The following is a 21,139-nucleotide window of genomic DNA, read 5'->3' as shown; positions in this document are numbered from 1 at the left end:
GAGAATAACACACTAGACACTGTGAAGTACCTGCAGTATGCAGTCAATGATGAAAATGACACACTACACACTGTGAAGTACCAGTAACACACTAGACACTGTGCAGTACCTGTAACACACTACAAAGTACCAGTAACACACTATAAAGTACCAGTAACACACTAGACACTGTGAATTGCCAGTAACACACTACACACTACAAAGTACCAGTAACACACTAGACACTGTGAAGTACCTGCAGTATGCAGTCAATGATGAGAATAACACACTACACACTGTGAAGTACCTGCAGTATGCAGTCAATGATGAGAATGACACACTAGACACTGTGAAGTACTTACAGTATGCAGTCAATGATAAGAATAACACACTAGACACTGAAGTACCAGTAACACACTAGACACTGTGAAGTACCTGTAACACACTACAAAGTACCAGTAACACACTACACATTGTGAAGTACCTGCAGTATGCAGTCAATGATGAGAATAACACACTACACACTGTGAAGTACCAGTAACACACTACAAAGTACCAGTAACACACTAGACAATGTGAAGTACCAGTAACACACTAGACACTGTGAAGTACCAGTAACACACTACACAGTACCAGTAACACACTAGACACTGTGAAGTACCTGCAGTATGCAGTCAATGATGAGAATGAGGAGGGGATCGAGTAGAGTGGCCAGCCCGTAGTTGATGACAAGCTTGGAGAACAGGTCGGGAAATGTGTTGAAGATCTTCGGACACAACCAGGCGAAGAAGACAAGCATGGAAAACACAACAATGTTAATCATCGGTCCGAAGATGACCACGGCTATCTCTTCTCTAGCCCGCAGCAGTGTCGGCTGATAGTTGAGATCAACCGTGTACGGGAGGAAGTTAAATCTGAAAACACAGTTTATAGATAATAAGACAACTGAAAAACTTATTATAGTTTTCAAAAGTGTTGAACATTGAAACTTAAACATTCAAAAAATAGAACAGCTGACTTTTTTTTTAAATCATTAACAATGTGATTTAATAACATCAAGAAGAAATGATACATGTCATAATATGCCATTTAATTCTTTCTGCAGCATTAGCTAGATACAAAGGATCAACAAGTTAATAAACTTTGTTGTAGACTCTTCAAGTCGATAATAAGTTAAACATTTATAAAACATTCTTTCATTGGTTTCATCTCAGAACATAAGTGTGTCCTCTTAAACATAATAAAAAACATAAACATAAAAATAACTAATGTCCAGAGAATATATTATAATCACTTTATTCCATTCTTCAAATAAAACAGGGCTTGGGACCTGCATGGGTGTGTGTAATACTGGTACCCTTACACTTCCAGCTGACTTCTTCTTAAACAGTTAACTCGGATGTATTAACGTCAAACAGAAATAACATCATAATACATCATTACCATATTCATTATTTCTTATTTCAGTTTGTGAAGTTGTATTCAGGGAATAACAACAGACCCATGTTTACATTTTATTGTCACCCTATATCAGTTAGCAACTGTTTTACTTTTAGTATTGTGTCAGGATCTCTGAAACTTGCATGGCTAATGATGACACAATACTGAATAAACTGTTCCCTGCACCCCTAGATATGTTTGGTTATTTGCTGGAAGATGTTCCCTGCACTCAGCCCACCCACCCCAGTTATTGTTGTCTAGGTACAGCCTTGTTAGGCTATCGTATTTAAAAAGAGAAAGTGTCAATACCAGGTTTCGAACCTACTGCACCGATTCGCATGGCATTTCACAGTCTAGCATCTTATAAAGTGGTGCACAGGTTACAAGTTACAGCAAGTTAAAGGCCTACTTGTTGACAGGTATTTCGATGGCGCTGAGGAAGGCCCACTGCCCGAGGTAGTGGAGGAACATGCGTATGAAGAACACCACGATGAACATGAGCAGCATGCCCCAGAATTCCCTGCTCCGCCACTGGGACAGTCCAAGCTCTGCCAGGAACTGACGCTCAATGTAATTCAGCTTCTCTTGGCTGTACTGGGCCATGTGACCTTTACCTGTGAACGGGGGCCTGGGAACAAGAAAGAAAAATTGTATTATTTAACAATATACTCAACACAATTTATTTATGGTTACAGTATATGGCATCAGACACATGGTTAAGTATTTGATATACCTGTCATAGAGCACTGGCTAGAATGAAAAATAATAAGTTTCCTGGTAGTTAATTTCGACCACATTTTCCAGTAAGTGTCTATATTATAATATTATTTCAAGCCTGGAGACGGATTAGCAGTGTGTAAGTTCCACTCACTGAACTCCGAATGAAAACTTCTCCAGTTGCTCCAGATGGGTGAGCTTCTTGCGTTTTTTCTGTGGAACCAGCAGCTCCGTCTTGGGCAGCATGGAGTACATCCGTCGGTAGTATACGTCGGCTGGGTTCGTCAGGTAACGCTGAAACAAAGTTAAAGTTAAAGTTTGTTTTGTTTAACGACACCACTAGAGCACATTGATTTATTAATCATCGGCTATTGGATGTCAAACATTTGGTAATTTTTTACAATGTCTTAGAGAGGAAACCTATTACATTTTTCTATTAGTAGCAAGGGATGTTTTATATACACCATCCCACAGACAGGGTAGCACATACCATGGCCTTTGATATACCAGTTGTGGTGTACTGGCTTGAACAAGAAATAGCCCAATGGGCCCACCGACGGGGATTGATCCTAGATTGATTATGCATCAAGCAAGCGCTTTTAAACACTGCACAGTGCTCACCTTGTAGTACATGCCGCGCATGCCCTTCACAGGTTTGAAGTGTTCCTGAGTCTTCATGACGTACGCGTCATCCACGGAATCCGCGTCACTCTCCGCGTCAGACGAGTCCTCCAGCTTCAGCTTCTTGTTGTCCTTTGTGATGACTCGCGACATGATCGTAGTCGCTGGCGTGTGGTGGCCCTGAAACACAGGTAAACACAAATAAATGTCTAAACTTGTGACATGATCGTAGTCGCTGGTGTGTGGTGGCCCTGAAACACAGGTAAACACAAATAAATGTCTAAACTCGTGACATGATCGTAGTCGCTGGTGTGTGGTGGCCCTGAAACACAGGTAAACACAAATAAATGTCTAAACTCGTGACATGATCGTAGTCGCTGGCGTGTGGTGGCCCTGAAACACAGGTAAACACAAATAAATGTCTAAACTCGCGACATGATCGTAGTTGCTGGCGTGTGGTGGCCCTGAAACACAGGTAACACAAATAAATGTCTAAACTCATAATAAGGGATCAAGCAAACGAAAATGGACCTAAGAAGATCTGCAATTTAAAAGTAATGCAAGGTGAAGAATTATTTAAAATATTCTTTAGGCACATGTCTGCCTCTCAGCTGAGTTTGCACTCACTGTAGATTGGTGCCAGTGTGAAGATTATAAAACTCCATCACATACAGTCATGTGGGATAGAAAACATACACCCAAATTGTTACCTCAGACGAGGCTAGTCAAATCAGAGTTAAAACATTTCAACCACTGAGAGAGTACTTTTCTATCCTACATGACCGTATATGATGGGAGTCTTTTTTCTCTCATCCATTTGGTAAATAAACTATTATTTACTATTTACTATAATTATAAACTATTAAACAGACAAAGATGGTTGAAAAAATAACTTTTTTATTTGACCATTTTATAACAAATAAACTACACTACTACGACACCACTAGAGCACATCGATTTATTAATCATTGGCTACTGGATGTCAAACATTTGATAATTCTGACATATAGTCAGACAGGAAACCAGCTACATTTTTCCATTAGTAGCAAGGGATATTTTATATGCACCATCCCAAACAGGATAGCACATACCACAGCTTTTGATATATCATTCGTGGTGCACTGGCTGGAATGAGAAATAGCCCAATGGGCCCACTGACGGAGATCGATCCCACACTGACCGTGCATCAAGCAAGTGCTTTACCACTGGGCTACATCCCGCCCCTTATTACATGTGCATGTCACATGGTTGAGCAGGTACCTTTGACTCGGAGCTACATCCCGCCCCTTATTACATGTGCATGTCACATGGTTGAGCAGGTACCTTTGACTCGGAGCTACATCCCGCCCCTTATTACATGTGCATGTCACATGGTTGAGCAGGTACCTTTGACTCGGAGCTACATCCCGCCCCTTATTACATGTGCATGTCACATGGTTGAGCAGGTACCTTTGACTCGGAGCTACATCCCGCCCCTTATTACATGTGCATGTCACATGGTTGAGCAGGTACCTTTGACTCGGAGCTACATCCCGCCCCTTATTACATGTGCATGTCACATGGTTGAGCAGGTACCTTTGACTCGGAGCTACATCCCGCCCCTTATTACATGTGCATGTCACATGGTTGAGCAGGTACCTTTGACTCGGAGCTACATCCCGCCCCTTATTACATGTGCATGTCACATGGTTGAGCAGGTACCTTTGACTCGGAGTCTTGTTCCAACAGTCTCACTTTGGATGGAGCCGCCTCAGATCTGTTGGTGGCATTCTCCGTCCCCAGATCTCCACTGGTTAGAGTCAGCTGAGACAGGCTGCAACAAACAACACACAGAGAGGATGAATGAGTGAGTGAGTGAGTGAGTGAGTGAATGTTTAGCGAAACCCCAGCATGAAAAATACAAAGACTATTGGTGTCAAAGTACGGTAAATTCAAAAATGATACAGAGCTCTAGATGACTGGGCGATGTATGCAATACAACTGCTATAAATATTTGTAATAAACATCAAACATAGGATAACAAATGAGTTTAATGTTATTTGCTTTATAATGGAATCGTATACACTGGTTAAAACCACTAAACACCATATTAGTATATTAATGGTTATTTTGTACTTTCAAGGTGATTTTTAAAAATCAAAGCTCAATTTATTTAATTTTAAAAAACAAAAACAAAAACAAGCATTTTTTAATTCTTAAAAAAAAAGTAATACTACTAAGTGTTTTTTTTATTACATTGGAAATAGACCTCAAATAAATACAAAGCAGTATTCTAGCTAACAATAAATAGAGACGGGTGCCACACATCGACACTCATTACTTCCACTCTCCCCTGGTTATCACTCCTTGCCCTAGCTCAATGCAATAGCAACAAATAATAGAATCATTTTCCTCTCTCTGAAAAGTGTATCATATAAAATACATATTGTAGTCTGTCCTGGGTTCTTAAGTAAAATGCTTGACAGTAGTACATTGTTATGTCACATTAGATGTGAAAGTCCACAAACAGTACTATGACGTGCTCTTTTCTTTGGTAAGTTGTAATGACTACAGACCAGTTATTAAACGCTAATTTAAAATCACCTTCTAGCATGACATGTTAATCCAGTGTGATATTTTCTCAGTGAAAAAGTATGAAAAATATTTCTCCCATGTTGACTGCACAAGTTACATGAAGCTAATTGATGACTATTTGTTTTCTCTATGAGGAATTCATCAAGATTCTCACCCTGTGCCATGCCCGTCTGACCCAACATCGGACACAGAACCCGGGAGTGGGTCTTCTCCATCTTTATTCTCCTCCCAGCCTGTTTTCACCCGATCCGGATACCCGGTGAGTGCGGATGTAAACTGCAGCTCTACCTCATACTCCTTCTGTCCTGCCAGGTATCTGTAATGAAACACAGTAACAGTTAAAGGTACACTGTTTTACAGACAACGGAAATCACAAAATAGATCTTGTGACTCTACACATCTCGGGCATGTGCTCTACCAACAACCTACATCCCAGCCCTGACTGTGTAAGTGTCATATTACAGTGGAAGTTGGACTACTTCAAAGTAGAGGTTGCTCTACCAGTAACTTACATCCCAGCCCTGACTGTGTAAGTGTCATATTACAGTGGAAGTTGGACTACTTCAAAGTAGAGGTTGCTCTACCAGTAACTTACATCCCAGCCCTGACTGTGTAAGTGTCATATTACTGTGGCAGTTGGACTACTTCAATTAGAGGTTGCTCTAGCAGTAACCTACATCCCAGCCCCGACTGTGTAAGTGTCATATTACTGTGGCAGTTGGACTACTTCAAAGTAGAGGTTGCTCTACCAGTAACCTACATCCCAGTCCTGACTGTAAGTGTCATATTACAGTGGAAGTTGGACTACTTCAAAGTAGAGGTTGCTCTACCAGTAACCTACATCCCAGCCCTGACTGTGTAAGTGTCATATTACTGTGGCAGTTGGACTACTTCAAAGTAGAGGTTGCTCTACCAACAACCTACATCCCAGCCCTGACTGTGTAAGTGTCATATTACTGTGGCAGTTGGACTACTTCAAAGTAGAGGTTGCTCTACCAGTAACCTACATCCCAGTCCTGACTGTGTAAGTGTCATATTACTGTGGCAGTTGGACTACTTCAAAGTAGAGGTTGCTCTACCAGTAACCTACATCCCAGTCCTGACTGTGTAAGTGTCATATTACTGTGGCAGTTGGACTACTTCAAAGTAGAGGTTGCTCTACCAGTAACCTACATCCCAGCCCTGACTGTGTAAGTGTCATATTACTGTGGCAGTTGGACTACTTCAAAGTAGAGGTTGCTCTACCAGTAACCTACATCCCAGCCCTGACTGTGTAAGTGTCATATTACTGTGGCAGTTGGACTACTTCAAAGTAGAGGTTGCTCTACCAGTAACCTACATCCCAGTCCTGACTGTGTAAGTGTCATATTACTGTGGCAGTTGGACTACTTCAAAGTAGAGGTTGCTCTACCAACAACCTACATCCCAGCCCTGACTGTGTAAGTGTCATATTACAGTGGCAGTTGGACTACTTCAATTAGAGGTTGCTCTAGCAGTAACCTACATCCCAGCCCCGACTGTGTAAGTGTCATATTACTGTGGCAGTTGGACTACTTCAAAGTAGAGGTTGCTCTACCAGTAACCTACATCCCAGTCCTGACTGTGTAAGTGTCATATTACAGTGGAAGTTGGACTACTTCAAAGTAGAGGTTGCTCTACCAGTAACCTACATCCCAGCCCTGACTGTGTAAGTGTCATATTACTGTGGCAGTTGGACTACTTCAAAGTAGAGGTTGCTCTAGCAGTAACCTACATCCCAGTCCTGACTGTGTAAGTGTCATATTACTGTGGCAGTTGGACTACTTCAAAGTAGAGGTTGCTCTACCAGTAACCTACATCCCAGTCCTGACTGTGTAAGTGTCATATTACAGTGGAAGTTGGACTACTTCAAAGTAGAGGTTGCTCTACCAGTAACCTACATCCCAGCCCTGACTGTGTAAGTGTCATATTACTGTGGCAGTTGGACTACTTCAAAGTAGAGGTTGCTCTACCAGTAACCTACATCCCAGTCCTGACTGTGTAAGTGTCATATTACTGTGGCAGTTGGACTACTTCAAAGTAGAGGTTGCTCTACCAGTAACCTACATCCCAGCCCTGACTGTGTAAGTGTCATATTACTGTGGAAGTTGGACTACTTCAAAGTAGAGGTTGCTCTACCAGTAACCTACATCCCAGTCCTGACTGTGTAAGTGTCATATTACAGTGGAAGTTGGACTACTTCAAAGTAGAGGTTGCTCTACCAGTAACCTACATCCCAGCCCTGACTGTGTAAGTGTCATATTACAGTGGAAGTTGGACCACTTCAAAGTAGAGGTTGCTCTACCAGTAACCTACATCCCAGCCCTGACTGTGTAAGTGTCATATTACTGTGGCAGTTGGACTACTTCAAAGTAGAGGTTGCTCTACCAGTAACCTACATCCCAGTCCTGACTGTGTAAGTGTCATATTACAGTGGAAGTTGGACTACTTCAAAGTAGAGGTTGCTCTACCAGTAACCTACATCCCAGCCCTGACTGTGTAAGTGTCATATTACTGTGGCAGTTGGACTACTTCAAAGTAGAGGTTGCTCTACCAGTAACCTACATCCCAGCCCTGACTGTGTAAGTGTCATATTACTGTGGCAGTTGGACTACTTCAAAGTAGAGGTTGCTCTACCAGTAACCTACATCCCAGTCCTGACTGTGTAAGTGTCATATTACTGTGGCAGTTGGACTACTTCAAAGTAGAGGTTGCTCTACCAGTAACCTACATCCCAGTCCTGACTGTGTAAGTGTCATATTACTGTGGCAGTTGGACTACTTCAAAGTAGAGGTTGCTCTACCAGTAACCTACATCCCAGTCCTGACTGTGTAAGTGTCATATTACTGTGGCAGTTGGACTACTTCAAAGTAGAGGTTGCTCTACCAGTAACCTACATCCCAGCCCTGACTGTGTAAGTGTCATATTACTGTGGCAGTTGGACTACTTCAAAGTAGAGGTTGCTCTACCAGTAACCTACATCCCAGTCCTGACTGTGTAAGTGTCATATTACAGTGGAAGTTGGACTACTTCAAAGTAGAGGTTGCTCTACCAGTAACCTACATCCCAGCCCTGACTGTGTAAGTGTCATATTACTGTGGCAGTTGGACTACTTCAAAGTAGAGGTTGCTCTACCAGTAACCTACATCCCAGCCCTGACTGTGTAAGTGTCATATTACTGTGGCAGTTGGACTACTTCAAAGTAGAGGTTGCTCTACCAGTAACCTACATCCCAGTCCTGACTGTGTAAGTGTCATATTACAGTGGAAGTTGGACTACTTCAAAGTAGAGGTTGCTCTACCAGTAACCTACATCCCAGCCCTGACTGTGTAAGTGTCATATTACTGTGGCAGTTGGACTACTTCAAAGTAGAGGTTGCTCTACCAGTAACCTACATCCCAGCCCTGACTGTGTAAGTGTCATATTACTGTGGCAGTTGGACTACTTCAAAGTAGAGGTTGCTCTACCAGTAACCTACATCCCAGTCCTGACTGTGTAAGTGTCATATTACAGTGGCAGTTGGACTACTTCAAAGTAGAGGTTGTACTACCAGTAACCTACATCCCAGCCCTGACTGTGTAAGTGTCATATTACTGTGGCAGTTGGACTACTTCAAAGTAGAGGTTGCTCTACCAGTAACCTACATCCCAGCCCCGACTGTGTAAGTGTCATATTACTGTGGCAGTTGGACTACTTCAAAGTAGAGGTTGCTCTACCAGTAACCTACATCCCAGCCCTGACTGTGTAAGTGTCATATTACTGTGGAAGTTGGACTACTTCAAAGTAGAGGTTGCTCTACCAGTAACCTACATCCCAGCCCTGACTGTGTAAGTGTCATATTACTGTGGAAGTTGGACTACTTCAAAGTAGAGGTTGCTCTACCAGTAACCTACATCCCAGCCCTGACTGTGTAAGTGTCATATTACAGTGGCAGTTGGACTACTTCAAAGTAGAGGTTGCTCTACCAGTAACCTACATCCCAGCCCTGACTGTGTAAGTGTCATATTACTGTGGCAGTTGGACTACTTCAAAGTAGAGGTTGCTCTACCAGTAACCTACATCCCAGTCCTGACTGTGTAAGTGTCATATTACAGTGGAAGTTGGACTACTTCAAAGTAGAGGTTGCTCTACCAGTAACCTACATCCCAGCCCTGACTGTGTAAGTGTCATATTACTGTGGCAGTTGGACTACTTCAAAGTAGAGGTTGCTCTAGCAGTAACCTACATCCCAGTCCTGACTGTGTAAGTGTCATATTACTGTGGCAGTTGGACTACTTCAAAGTAGAGGTTGCTCTACCAGTAACCTACATCCCAGCCCTGACTGTGTAAGTGTCATATTACTGTGGCAGTTGGACTACTTCAAAGTAGAGGTTGCTCTACCAGTAACCTACATCCCAGTCCTGACTGTGTAAGTGTCATATTACAGTGGAAGTTGGACTACTTCAAAGTAGAGGTTGCTCTACCAACAACCTACATCCCAGCCCTGACTGTGTAAGTGTCATATTACTGTGGCAGTTGGACTACTTCAAAGTAGAGGTTGCTCTACCAGTAACCTACATCCCAGCCCCGCCTGTGTAAGTGTCATATTACTGTGGCAGTTGGACTACTTCAAAGTAGAGGTTGCTCTACCAGTAACCTACATCCCAGTCCTGACTGTGTAAGTGTCATATTACTGTGGCAGTTGGACTACTTCAAAGTAGAGGTTGCTCTACCAGTAACCTACATCCCAGTCCTGACTGTGTAAGTGTCATATTACTGTGGCAGTTGGACTACTTCAAAGTAGAGGTTGCTCTACCAGTAACCTACATCCCAGCCCTGACTGTGTAAGTGTCATATTACTGTGGCAGTTGGACTACTTCAAAGTAGAGGTTGCTCTACCAGTAACCTACATCCCAGTCCTGACTGTGTAAGTGTCATATTACAGTGGAAGTTGGACTACTTCAAAGTAGAGGTTGCTCTACCAGTAACCTACATCCCAGCCCTGACTGTGTAAGTGTCATATTACTGTGGCAGTTGGACTACTTCAAAGTAGAGGTTGCTCTACCAGTAACCTACATCCCAGCCCCGCCTGTGTAAGTGTCATATTACTGTGGCAGTTGGACTACTTCAAAGTAGAGGTTGCTCTACCAGTAACCTACATCCCAGTCCTGACTGTGTAAGTGTCATATTACTATGGCAGTTGGACTACTTCAAAGTAGAGGTTGCTCTACCAGTAACCTACATCCCAGTCCTGACTGTGTAAGTGTCATATTACTGTGGCAGTTGGACTACTTCAAAGTAGAGGTTGTACTACCAGTAACCTACATCCCAGCCCCGACTGTGTAAGTGTCATATTACTGTGGAAGTTGGACTACTTCAAAGTAGAGGTTGCTCTACCAGTAACCTACATCCCAGTCCTGACTGTGTAAGTGTCATATTACAGTGGAAGTTGGACTACTTCAAAGTAGAGGTTGCTCTACCAGTAACCTACATCCCAGCCCTGACTGTGTAAGTGTCATATTACAGTGGAAGTTCGACCACTTCAAAGTAGAGGTTGCTCTACCAGTAACCTACATCCCAGCCCTGACTGTGTAAGTGTCATATTACAGTGGAAGTTGGACTACTTCAAAGTAGAGGTTGTACTACCAGTAACCTACATCCCAGCCCTGACTGTGTAAGTGTCATATTACAGTGGAAGTTGGACTACTTCAAAGTAGAGGTTGTACTACCAGTAACCTACATCCCAGCCCTGACTGTGTAAGTGTCATATTACTAAGTTGGACTACTTCAAAGTAGACGTTGCACCAGTAACCTACATCCCAGGACTGTGTAAGTGTCATATTACAGTGGAAGTTGGACTACTTCAAAGTAGAGGTTGTACTACCAGTAACCTACATCCCAGCCCTGACTGTGTAAGTGTCATATTACAGTGGCAGTTGGACTACTTCAAAGTAGAGGTTGTACTACCAGTAACCTACATCCCAGCCCTGACTGTGTAAGTGTCATATTACAGTGGAAGTTGGACTACTTCAAAGTAGAGGTTGTACTACCAGTAACCTACATCCCAGCCCTGACTGTGTAAGTGTCATATTACTGTGGCAGTTGGACTACTTCAAAGTAGAGGTTGCTACTACCAGTAACCTACATCCCAGCCCTGACTGTGTAAGTGTCATATTACTGTGGCAGTTGGACTACTTCAAAGTAGAGGTTGCTCTACCAACAACCTACATCCCAGCCCTGACTGTGTAAGTGTCATATTACTGTGGCAGTTGGACTACTTCAAAGTAGAGGTTGCTCTACCAGTAACCTACATCCCAGTCCTGACTGTGTAAGTGTCATATTACAGTGGAAGTTGGACCACTTCAAAGTAGAGGTTGCTCTACCAGTAACCTACATCCCAGCCCTGACTGTGTAAGTGTCATATTACTGTGGCAGTTGGACTACTTCAATTAGAGGTTGCTCTAGCAGTAACCTACATCCCAGCCCCGACTGTGTAAGTGTCATATTACTGTGGCAGTTGGACTACTTCAAAGTAGAGGTTGCTCTACCAACAACCTACATCCCAGCCCTGACTGTGTAAGTGTCATATTACTGTGGCAGTTGGACTACTTCAAAGTAGAGGTTGCTCTACCAGTAACCTACATCCCAGTCCTGACTGTGTAAGTGTCATATTACAGTGGAAGTTGGACCACTTCAAAGTAGAGGTTGCTTTACCAGCAACCTACATACCAGCCCAGATTGTGTGTCATATTACAGTGAAAGTTGGACAACTTCAAAGTAGAGGTTGGTCTACCAGTCAGCTACATCCAATCTCTGATTGTATGTCATATTACCGTGGCAGTTTGACCACTTCAAAGTAGAGGTTGCTCAGCCAGTGATCCATGTCTGATGCCATGAGCTCTTCAATCTTGTCGTGCTTGTCAATGTTAGCATCCATCTCACCTCGCAGAAATGGACATCGGCATCTGAAATTAAACACAGCTATGCCTGAATGGTGGTGTGTGGTTTGGTTTTCATTTTTGGTGGGAGTATTTTCTTATTATTTATTTATTATTAGTTATTTTTCTTTCTTTTACTGTCTGAATATAGAGTGTGAACCACTGATGACCAGAATCATCCATGCTACTAAAAGTCCACAGACCTTTAAACAGTACACATCTCTTTTGTTGCTATTTCTTTCAATTTAATATTTGCTTTTGAATATTTCTCTTAACCAGTGACTAACACAACTAGCATTTGTCAACGTCTAGACTCATTGACATTTAAATGACAATTCAGATCCAGATGCATTACAAAACACAGTGACTGTCTTGTTTAATAGGTCTACATTGCTTGTTTATAAAAATAACAAAAAAGTGTTTTGTTTAAAGACACCACTAGAGCATACTGATTTATCATCGGCTATTGGATGTTAGAATGGTAGGTAGATTAAAAGTGCTGAAAGAAAACAATGTTTTAAACATTTCCTACTTACTTGCCCTCGATAATGTCAAACTGTCCATCACAGATAGGGAAACATCCCCAGCCCACCACCCGGTCTGTGTGGACAACAGACCCTCGCAGTAGAAACAGCTCAAAGACAAGAATAAACCCGGGTCGCAGTGACGGCTTGGCGGGCAGGACAGTGAACACACTCTGATCTATCTGAAAACAGACATACATGCATTTATAAGAAAACAGTTTAAATAACTGTCAGAACACTGATCAGAAAACATAACACAGCCTGCATTTATAACAAGAAAACAATTTAATATCTGTCAGAACAGTTATCTGAAAACATATAGCCAGCATTTGTAGGAAGAAAACAATTTTAAATGTTTTGCTTACCATAAAATGTTTCGATGCACTGAGATGAAATCCACAGGTGCAACTATCTACCAATGACTTATAGTTTCTGAGAAACTGATTTAAACTTCCGACTACTGAATTAATTTTTGACAAAAACCATGTTAAGTGGGTACAAGTTTATAACTTTTACATATATTCACTTAAATGTTTTATAAATACATAAAATAAAGTTTGCATTTTAATAGGTAAGTATTATTTTCATAGTTTTTTCTAATTTTTATGACATTTTAGATCAGTTAATGTTGATTAAAATTAGACAAAATATCAAAAACGTTGCGTTTACTTATGGGCATGTGTGGTCATATACAGTTCATTATTTATGTCCATTATTCCCAATTTTTCTGACAAGAATTGTTTTTGGAAACGAACTACAATTCATATTCCAATATTTGGTGATTTTTGTTGTTGGTATAACAATCAAACTTATTATCAAATTAGCTGTCACAATCAGCTATTGATTCCTTAAAGGTATTGCAAAACAAAAGTCCGGGGGAAAAAAATTCATATCTCCTAAGTTCAAGGGCCATACAGGTAACTCCTGTCAAAAATGGGTAAATCGCCATGTAACAGTATATGATAAAGCTATATTTAGAATTTCAGCTCAATATCTCAAAGACTTCTGCAAAAAACATCCAGAAAACATGTGGGACAGCCGGACAGACAGACAGACAGAAGGACGAAGATGAAACCTATAGTCCCCTCTGGTTGGACCGGTAGGGAACTAAAAAGCACTTTTCACAAAAAGCTTACCTTCATTTCTACATTACTGAAGTTTCCCTCGTGGAAGACTGGCAAAGTGGCACCTCCCCATTGCTGCCCCTTTAACTTGGACCAGCGCATCACATGACCTCCCAGTCGGTTGTGTAGTGACACCATCATAACATAGCGGCCCGCTGGAAAATCATTGTCATACAATATATTACAATATATACAGATTATTACATGATCATGTGCTCAGCATGACATGGTATTTTATTCACTTATCACTGAAACAGACAAGGCTGAATTTACAAAGTTTGTTTATGTCTTACATGCGTGTAACTACAATGCTTAAATTTTACCCTATACATACCCTTTGGCATATCATGGGGAATCATAATTATTTTTATAGCACCATGCAAAAAGTAAAAACATATATATCACATAATGCAGTTCTCATAGCCATTAAAATACAAAATTAAAAATAAATTGTAAATAATTACCTGGCAGCTTGTCCTTGACCCCTCGGAGACATTTCAGTTTGACCTGGATTGGCTGCGGAGTTCGATCCCAGTCGACCTTCCACCTTCGACCTCTGCTTCCTCCATACTGACCTTCAGCCAGCATCAGGTCACCATACAATGTCTGTAAAGACATGCTTCATCATATACTACACTGAAATATGGAGGGTCCCTCCCATGCAAGCAAGACTTTTCACATTGTTATTTTCTTACTAAATACTAATTCTAATGCTTCATAAACCTAGTTTATTATTATGTCATCATAATAGTTACTTCAGTTTCTAAACAGATGAGTATACACAGATTTTAACAAAAATCTAAACATTAAAAATTCACCAAATGTTATATTTACTTTAAAATTAGTTTATAAATAGTTGCATATTTAAGCATAAAACCTATTTTCAATAAAAACTTGAAAATACAAAAGAAGACAAATATTATGATTAGCATTTAATATATAAAATATTATTGTTCAACTAAAAGAATGTATATAACTACATGTGTTGTAGATTCTAACAAACAAACAAAAAACCCACAAAATTAGCCAAATACATGTATTATAACTTTGAACATGGGCCAAAAATGGGTAAATTGCCATGAAAGTCAAACTTGATTTGTAGCAAAAATTTCATCTCAAAATCAATTCAAGTGCTCCAAGAAATAGAAAACAAAATTAATCTTCAAAGAACACCCTAACCTTGACTGCTCCCTTCCTGCTTTCAAGAGTTCCAACCAGTCGACTCTCGGCACGCCTGAATGCTTTATGAAGTCGATCAAGCAGCAACTTCTCCCGCTGTTTCATGAGTTCCTCCCGTCTGGCTATGTCTTCACGCTTCTCCTTGGTAAACTTGGCAACTCGTAGCTTAACCTCTTCTTCAAGGCGTAACAGTTTCTCCTCAGTCTGTCGGGAACGTACTGCTTCTTGATCCTGTTAGTGGAAAAATCAGTGTCTACATGTTATCAAGTAACACAAAGATGTTAACTAGTGTACATACATATATACACAATTATTGGGATGAAAAATCCACTTTGAACTATTGTAAACATTGACACAACCATAAACATGTGGAACATACAAACAATGATATTCTTACACTGGCAACAAACTGAGAACAATCTCTCTAAGAGCTACATGAAGCTCAATCAACTGACAGAAAGGTGCTAGAAAATCCATCTAGCACACCCACCCAGAAGGTAATGGCCTCTTCCGGTGGTCTCATCATTCAGGAGGTAGACCTAATACTGATTTCATAATTCTGTAAGCAAGAATATAATATTTACCACTACATGCATTAGCTGAGAGGTGTGACATCATGGTAAAAAATATTTCTGGCATGAGTCCTTTTGTGGAAAATCAATCCTTGGACCGTGTTAATGCTCACTCCAAGGATTGATTTTTGTGAAACTTGTATCAGAAAAAACATCTACAAGAGGACTCTTGCTAGAAACTATTACTCTACAGTAAAGTGTATCCTATGTATGAGAGTGATTAAAAGACAATCAACCTGATACGCAATGTGTTCGTCTCGTAAACGACGTTCTTCATCTTGTATCTCGTCCAGGGAGATTTCTCCCAGCAACACGACGTCATCCTTCACACCATCGGCAAAATCCTCCAGGTATGGGCCAAGTTTGGCCTCTTCAATCTCCAGCCGCAGTTCTGCAAACAAAAATAAAAACACCATTTTACCATTTAGATTATAGACTAACAAATAGGCCAGTAAGTGAAAATATGTTCTATAAATCTGTTTGAGTACACTGGCAGTCTGGCACTAATTGAGCTACATGGTATTTTCAAATAGTTTGGGAAATATTCTGATTAAGTTACTGGATATTTTCTGGTAGCTTTGTAAAACGGAGTATGCTCTGATGGAAGTTAATTAATATTTTCTGGTAGTTCAATACACGTTCTGATGGTACTAGCTGATATTTTCTGGTAATTAGGTACACGTTATGATGTACCCTGATATATTCGCATATTGGTAGTTGGTAATATGTTCTGACTTAGTTACCTAAATAATTTCTGGTTGTGGGTACTTACATGTACTTTGATGGACTTACCAGATATTTTCTGGCAGTTTGGCACATGTTATGTATATACTTTTCTGGCAGTTGGGCATATGTTCTGATTATGTCTACCCAATATTTTCTAGTAATTCGGCACATGTTCTGATTATATGTACCTGATATTTTCTGGTAGTTTGGCACATGTTCTGATTGTATCAACCTGATATTTTCTGGTAGTTTGGCACATGCTCTGACTAAGTCTACCTGATATTTTCTGGTAGTTCGGCACGTTCTGATTGTATCTACCTGATATTTTCTGGTAGTTTGGTACATGTTCTGACTATGTCTACCTGATATTTTCTGGTAGTTCGGCACATGTTCTGATTGTATCTACCTGATATTTTCTGGTAGTTTGGAACATGTTCTGGCCGAGTGAAGAGTGACGGCGGCTGGCGCTGCGCCTCGAGGTCAGTATCGCCACTCTGCAGAGTCTCCAGCAGGTTGTACAAATCAGGCAGAGTGTCGTCCTCCACCAACGGGTCTGGGAATAAAGAAAAAAATCAGTGAAGTCACTATACCACGATTAGCCATGGCATTACTTCGTGTAGCAGCTTAATATAGTCCGATTTAGGAAATAGGTCTTTGTCAGAAAAATAACATAAAATATTGAAATGCATTTTGAAAGAATAACCTTACTGTGTTTTGCAATTTTTGGACATGTATCAGTCGTTTTACTGTCGCAAATTGAGTTTTATTTGCTACATGTATTAGCAAAGCCAACAAAACTGGAATCTACAACTGTTAAAGTAAAACCCCGATACACACCCACAAACCAGTAAACACAATAGGGTTATCCTTATTCTCATTTCAAGTGTTTTCTGCTCTTTTTCGGATACAAACCTCAACTGATTTTCCTGAGAATTATCATCATAATGACATCATTCAGGATTGTAACCAACTCGCATAACAAATGATCCCTATGTTACACTGTTTTCTAATTCTGTAATAAACAAAAGAAGTCTGTATGATGGCAGCAGGTTTCTTCTCTGTCTCTCTATCAACTGAGTAGCTGTAATTTGATATGTGTTGATCACGATGTATCAGTAAACAAATATTCCTTTCCTTCATTCTTTAGGCAATGGAACAAATTACTAAAATGTAGGGCTATAATTATAGGGTCGAATGTACGAAGCCCGTATTTCTTAAACGCAGGTTTAAGTAGTTACATGAGGGCAACACAAAAACAGGCTTTGTAAATTTGGTCCATAATCTTTTATACAATTTTTTTTTTTTTAAATATGAATTCAAAATGAAAATTTACACAATAATTAGAAAGCATTTACCATATTGAAATTCATCCTCTTCAATTTCAATGCCATATTCCTTTGGATCAATGTTATCAAATTCTATTGTTTCGGTTTCTTTTCGCTGTAAAAAGAATACAATACAATACAATACAATACAATACAATACAATACAATACAATAAAATACAAACTGCTTTATTACTGTGCTTACATATGATGTATACATATAATTATTATATACATATAAACAGTCTGATGACCCAGCAATAATAAAGCTAATGATAAGAATAATAAACGACTGAATATTTACATTAAACAAAATAAAATAATACAATACAAAGATTAGTATGTGCATCAGTAGTAAAATAAACATGCACATGTACAAGTCCTAGGAGAGGAACTATTGTATTTTGTTAATCTAGTGGCCGGTACTCTACATAACACATTTATGTAACTTGAATTTGCTGGCTTAATCAAATTAAACACACAGGTCCTAGTTTCCGCTCGTGAAAATTGACACTACGTTTAGTTAATCTACAAACCTGCAACACACTTGGACACGGTTATAACAGAGAAAAGCTACATGTAAAATCTAAGTTGTTTAAATAGGGAAATATTGTCTAAAAATAACTAGATCTTAATTGTCTCGATAAACCATTACTTCTGAGACAAACATGTGTTTTTAGAATTATGCAAAATGCAATTTGGGGTATTACAAAAACATGATGTCCTGAACCACTTCAGGTGTACAAAATTAATATTCAAAATAATAAAATGGAAGTACTTATAAATTAAATGATTAAAAACAGCTTTAATAGTGAAAAATACAATGTATATTGTAGTGTTTAAAAACTAGTGTCTGTCACTTTAAACAGGTGCCTAATAAAACAAATCAAGCCTGCTACACACAATAAACAAAAACATTATGAAAGGAAATTATAATTATTACTAGATAATAAACCACTGAAATGAAATCCAAGTATTTTCAAAGCTATTTTATTTTATTCTAAACTAAATTCATATAAAAAACAATATATTAAATTTTGTCAACTGTTCTTACTAGTGGGGTGGTCCTAATATTGGATTACTACTAATAATTAAGTACATGTTAATAATTTTGACTCATAAATTTATGATGATGATAATATATTGGCTTTTACAAACTTTTAAGTATAATACATTTAACTGCCAAGCGTGAATTGTAATTCAAAGTTATTTGAGAAAAACGTACAGGGTAGGTCAATGTTCTGTAGAGCCTCCACAAGTACTCAAGGGTCAAACTTGACCTGGATCAGAGTACCTGACACTTACACTAGATGATAATGAGACTAAAGAATAAAGTAAAATAGCATTACCCGGTATTCATCTTAATGCCAGTGCTAAACATCGATGCAAAATCATGTCATTTTATTGCATCCACACATTTAACTTTTGTTTTCCCTCCATGGCTCATAGCCGTATAATTAAATTTCCGTTATATCCATTACAACAATTGGTTCAGATATAGCAACATGAGTTTGTTTAATTCCGATGAATGTAAAAATTACATTGTAAGAGAACGTCGTATCTGATGATGTCATTTTATATGGGCAAGTTGTCTTTTTGAGCGTTATTGTTTATGGACCAAAAATAATTCAAAATAAAGTATGAAGTTTTAATGTTATTATTAGCAAGTTTGATTCAAATTTAATTATAAATATTGTCTGCTATTTCTTTTACGTTCATCTGGGTATGAACCCAAGAAATCATCCTCAAACTTATGTGAGAACGGCTTCGCTGATTCACACAGTTTATGGATGATTTTTTTTTGTTCATACCCCAATGAACGTAAAAAAAATAACAGACAATCCTTAAATAATGTAACCAGCAGCAAGCATATGGCAAAAATGACGTAAAAGAAATAACAGACAATCCTTAAATAATGTAACCAGCAGCAAGCATATGGCAAAAATGACGTAAAAGAAATAACAGACAATCCTTAAATAATGTAACCAGCAGCAAGCATATGGCAAAAATGACGTAAAAGAAATAAAATTAAATGAGTGCTCTTACTTGCATGGGTACTCGAATCCTGTGAATGATTCGAGTCTTGCTAAACTCAGCCCGTGCCCGAGTACTTGAGTGCTTGTGGAGACCCTAATGTTCTGTGACAATATGCCTTTAACACAAGACTAATTTTACTATTAAACAATAAGAAAATTCCAGACTGTAAAAGACTGGTCTTATAATGGGGTGGTTATTAGATGGGGTTTCACTGAATTTATATTATTATTAATCCAATAAATATTTTACCAATAAACTAGTAATTACTGCCACTAATCTGTTGGTAAATTATCTATTATTTGAACACATACAGTACTGTAACAGTAAAATACAAAGATCTGTGCAACTTCATTCATTCATCAACTTACCGTTTCAGTTTTCTCAATGTTTTCAGCATTTTCGGTTTGCACGCTGGGTGTTTCTGCCGACTCCAGATCTACCGTAACAGACTCCATTATCTAAAGCAGTCTAAAACAGAATAAGATATATAAGCAGATGGATTTCCGTCAAGACTGAAAACCCCACAGTCTATCAAGGATGATCAATTCTGTGATCAGTCTCTTCCACAAGTTTACCTGTAGAACTTTACATCCTGCTTTACAGACAACTACACAACATAGTCTGTTTGCATCAAAACGGAACCGATGAATTGGCATGCAACTCTATATTGAATAAAGTTAAAATTCATATAAAAATGTATTATTGGGTTTTATTAATCCATACCATCTTAAATGTTTGGGTTTTTTAATTCAATATAAATTGAACAGCTTCTTTAAAAATTACCATCAAATTGCATTCGTATGAAGTGAACTGGAGGAACAGCCATGGTAAAGCACACACAGTTTTACTATTATTGAAGCTGCATACACATGTACATGTACCTTGGCTGTTCTGGCATCTTGTTCAACCCTGTATTAAAAAATGAGATTTAATCTTTATAAGTTGATGATAATTTGTTAAGAAACTTTTTTTAATTTACAATGACTTTGTTTTTCCAAAATTGATTATTTAGAGTTGGTATGGGTTTAAAACATAATACATTACATACCAAACAGTTCACAGCATTACATATAGGTCATGTTTAAAAAAAAAAAAAATTTTTTTCTTCTAAAATTTACTGATTGTTGATGAATAGCTGAATAATTTTACAATGAAAATACATTGTTAAAATGCTCATTTAAAACAAAAATGGAATTTCACACTTACATTTTATGAAATAAGTTCTGTCTGCTATTGTGTGTGACTTGCTATAAAATGTACTTCATTATCAACTGCTGTAGATTATTACTGTCACGAACCTGCAGACAGTGTGTGAATACAGCTAGTACATTGTTGTTCATATTTACTACGGTGTACAATTTCTTAATAAGCTGTTTTGAAAACGTGT

General features: G+C 39.0%; 1 protein-coding gene across 1 annotated transcript in view; it reads right to left on the bottom strand.

Annotated features, from left to right (window-relative positions):
* The window catches only part of LOC121377431, a 32,031-nt gene extending 11,811 nt beyond the window's left edge, over positions 1 to 20,220 (bottom strand). The window contains exons 1-15 of the mRNA XM_041505415.1: positions 20,121 to 20,220; positions 17,747 to 17,831; positions 16,798 to 16,944; positions 15,902 to 16,056; positions 15,094 to 15,324; positions 14,379 to 14,520; positions 13,927 to 14,069; positions 12,803 to 12,972; positions 12,162 to 12,293; positions 5,486 to 5,647; positions 4,459 to 4,570; positions 2,758 to 2,937; positions 2,291 to 2,430; positions 1,829 to 2,047; positions 641 to 893 (exon numbers count right to left, since the gene is read on the bottom strand). Coding sequence (XP_041361349.1) covers positions 641 to 893; positions 1,829 to 2,047; positions 2,291 to 2,430; positions 2,758 to 2,937; positions 4,459 to 4,570; positions 5,486 to 5,647; positions 12,162 to 12,293; positions 12,803 to 12,972; positions 13,927 to 14,069; positions 14,379 to 14,520; positions 15,094 to 15,324; positions 15,902 to 16,056; positions 16,798 to 16,944; positions 17,747 to 17,831; positions 20,121 to 20,207 — 2,358 coding nt within the window. The 5' untranslated portion in view covers positions 20,208 to 20,220. The remainder of the gene's footprint in view (positions 1 to 640; positions 894 to 1,828; positions 2,048 to 2,290; positions 2,431 to 2,757; positions 2,938 to 4,458; positions 4,571 to 5,485; positions 5,648 to 12,161; positions 12,294 to 12,802; positions 12,973 to 13,926; positions 14,070 to 14,378; positions 14,521 to 15,093; positions 15,325 to 15,901; positions 16,057 to 16,797; positions 16,945 to 17,746; positions 17,832 to 20,120) is intronic.
* Between the last annotated feature and the right edge of the window lie 919 nt (positions 20,221 to 21,139).

The sequence above is a fragment of the Gigantopelta aegis genome, chromosome 7, assembly GCF_016097555.1.
Source record: "Gigantopelta aegis isolate Gae_Host chromosome 7, Gae_host_genome, whole genome shotgun sequence".
NCBI classification, from domain to species: domain Eukaryota; kingdom Metazoa; phylum Mollusca; class Gastropoda; order Neomphalida; family Peltospiridae; genus Gigantopelta; species Gigantopelta aegis.
This window is presented reverse-complemented; position numbering and strand designations above follow the sequence as displayed.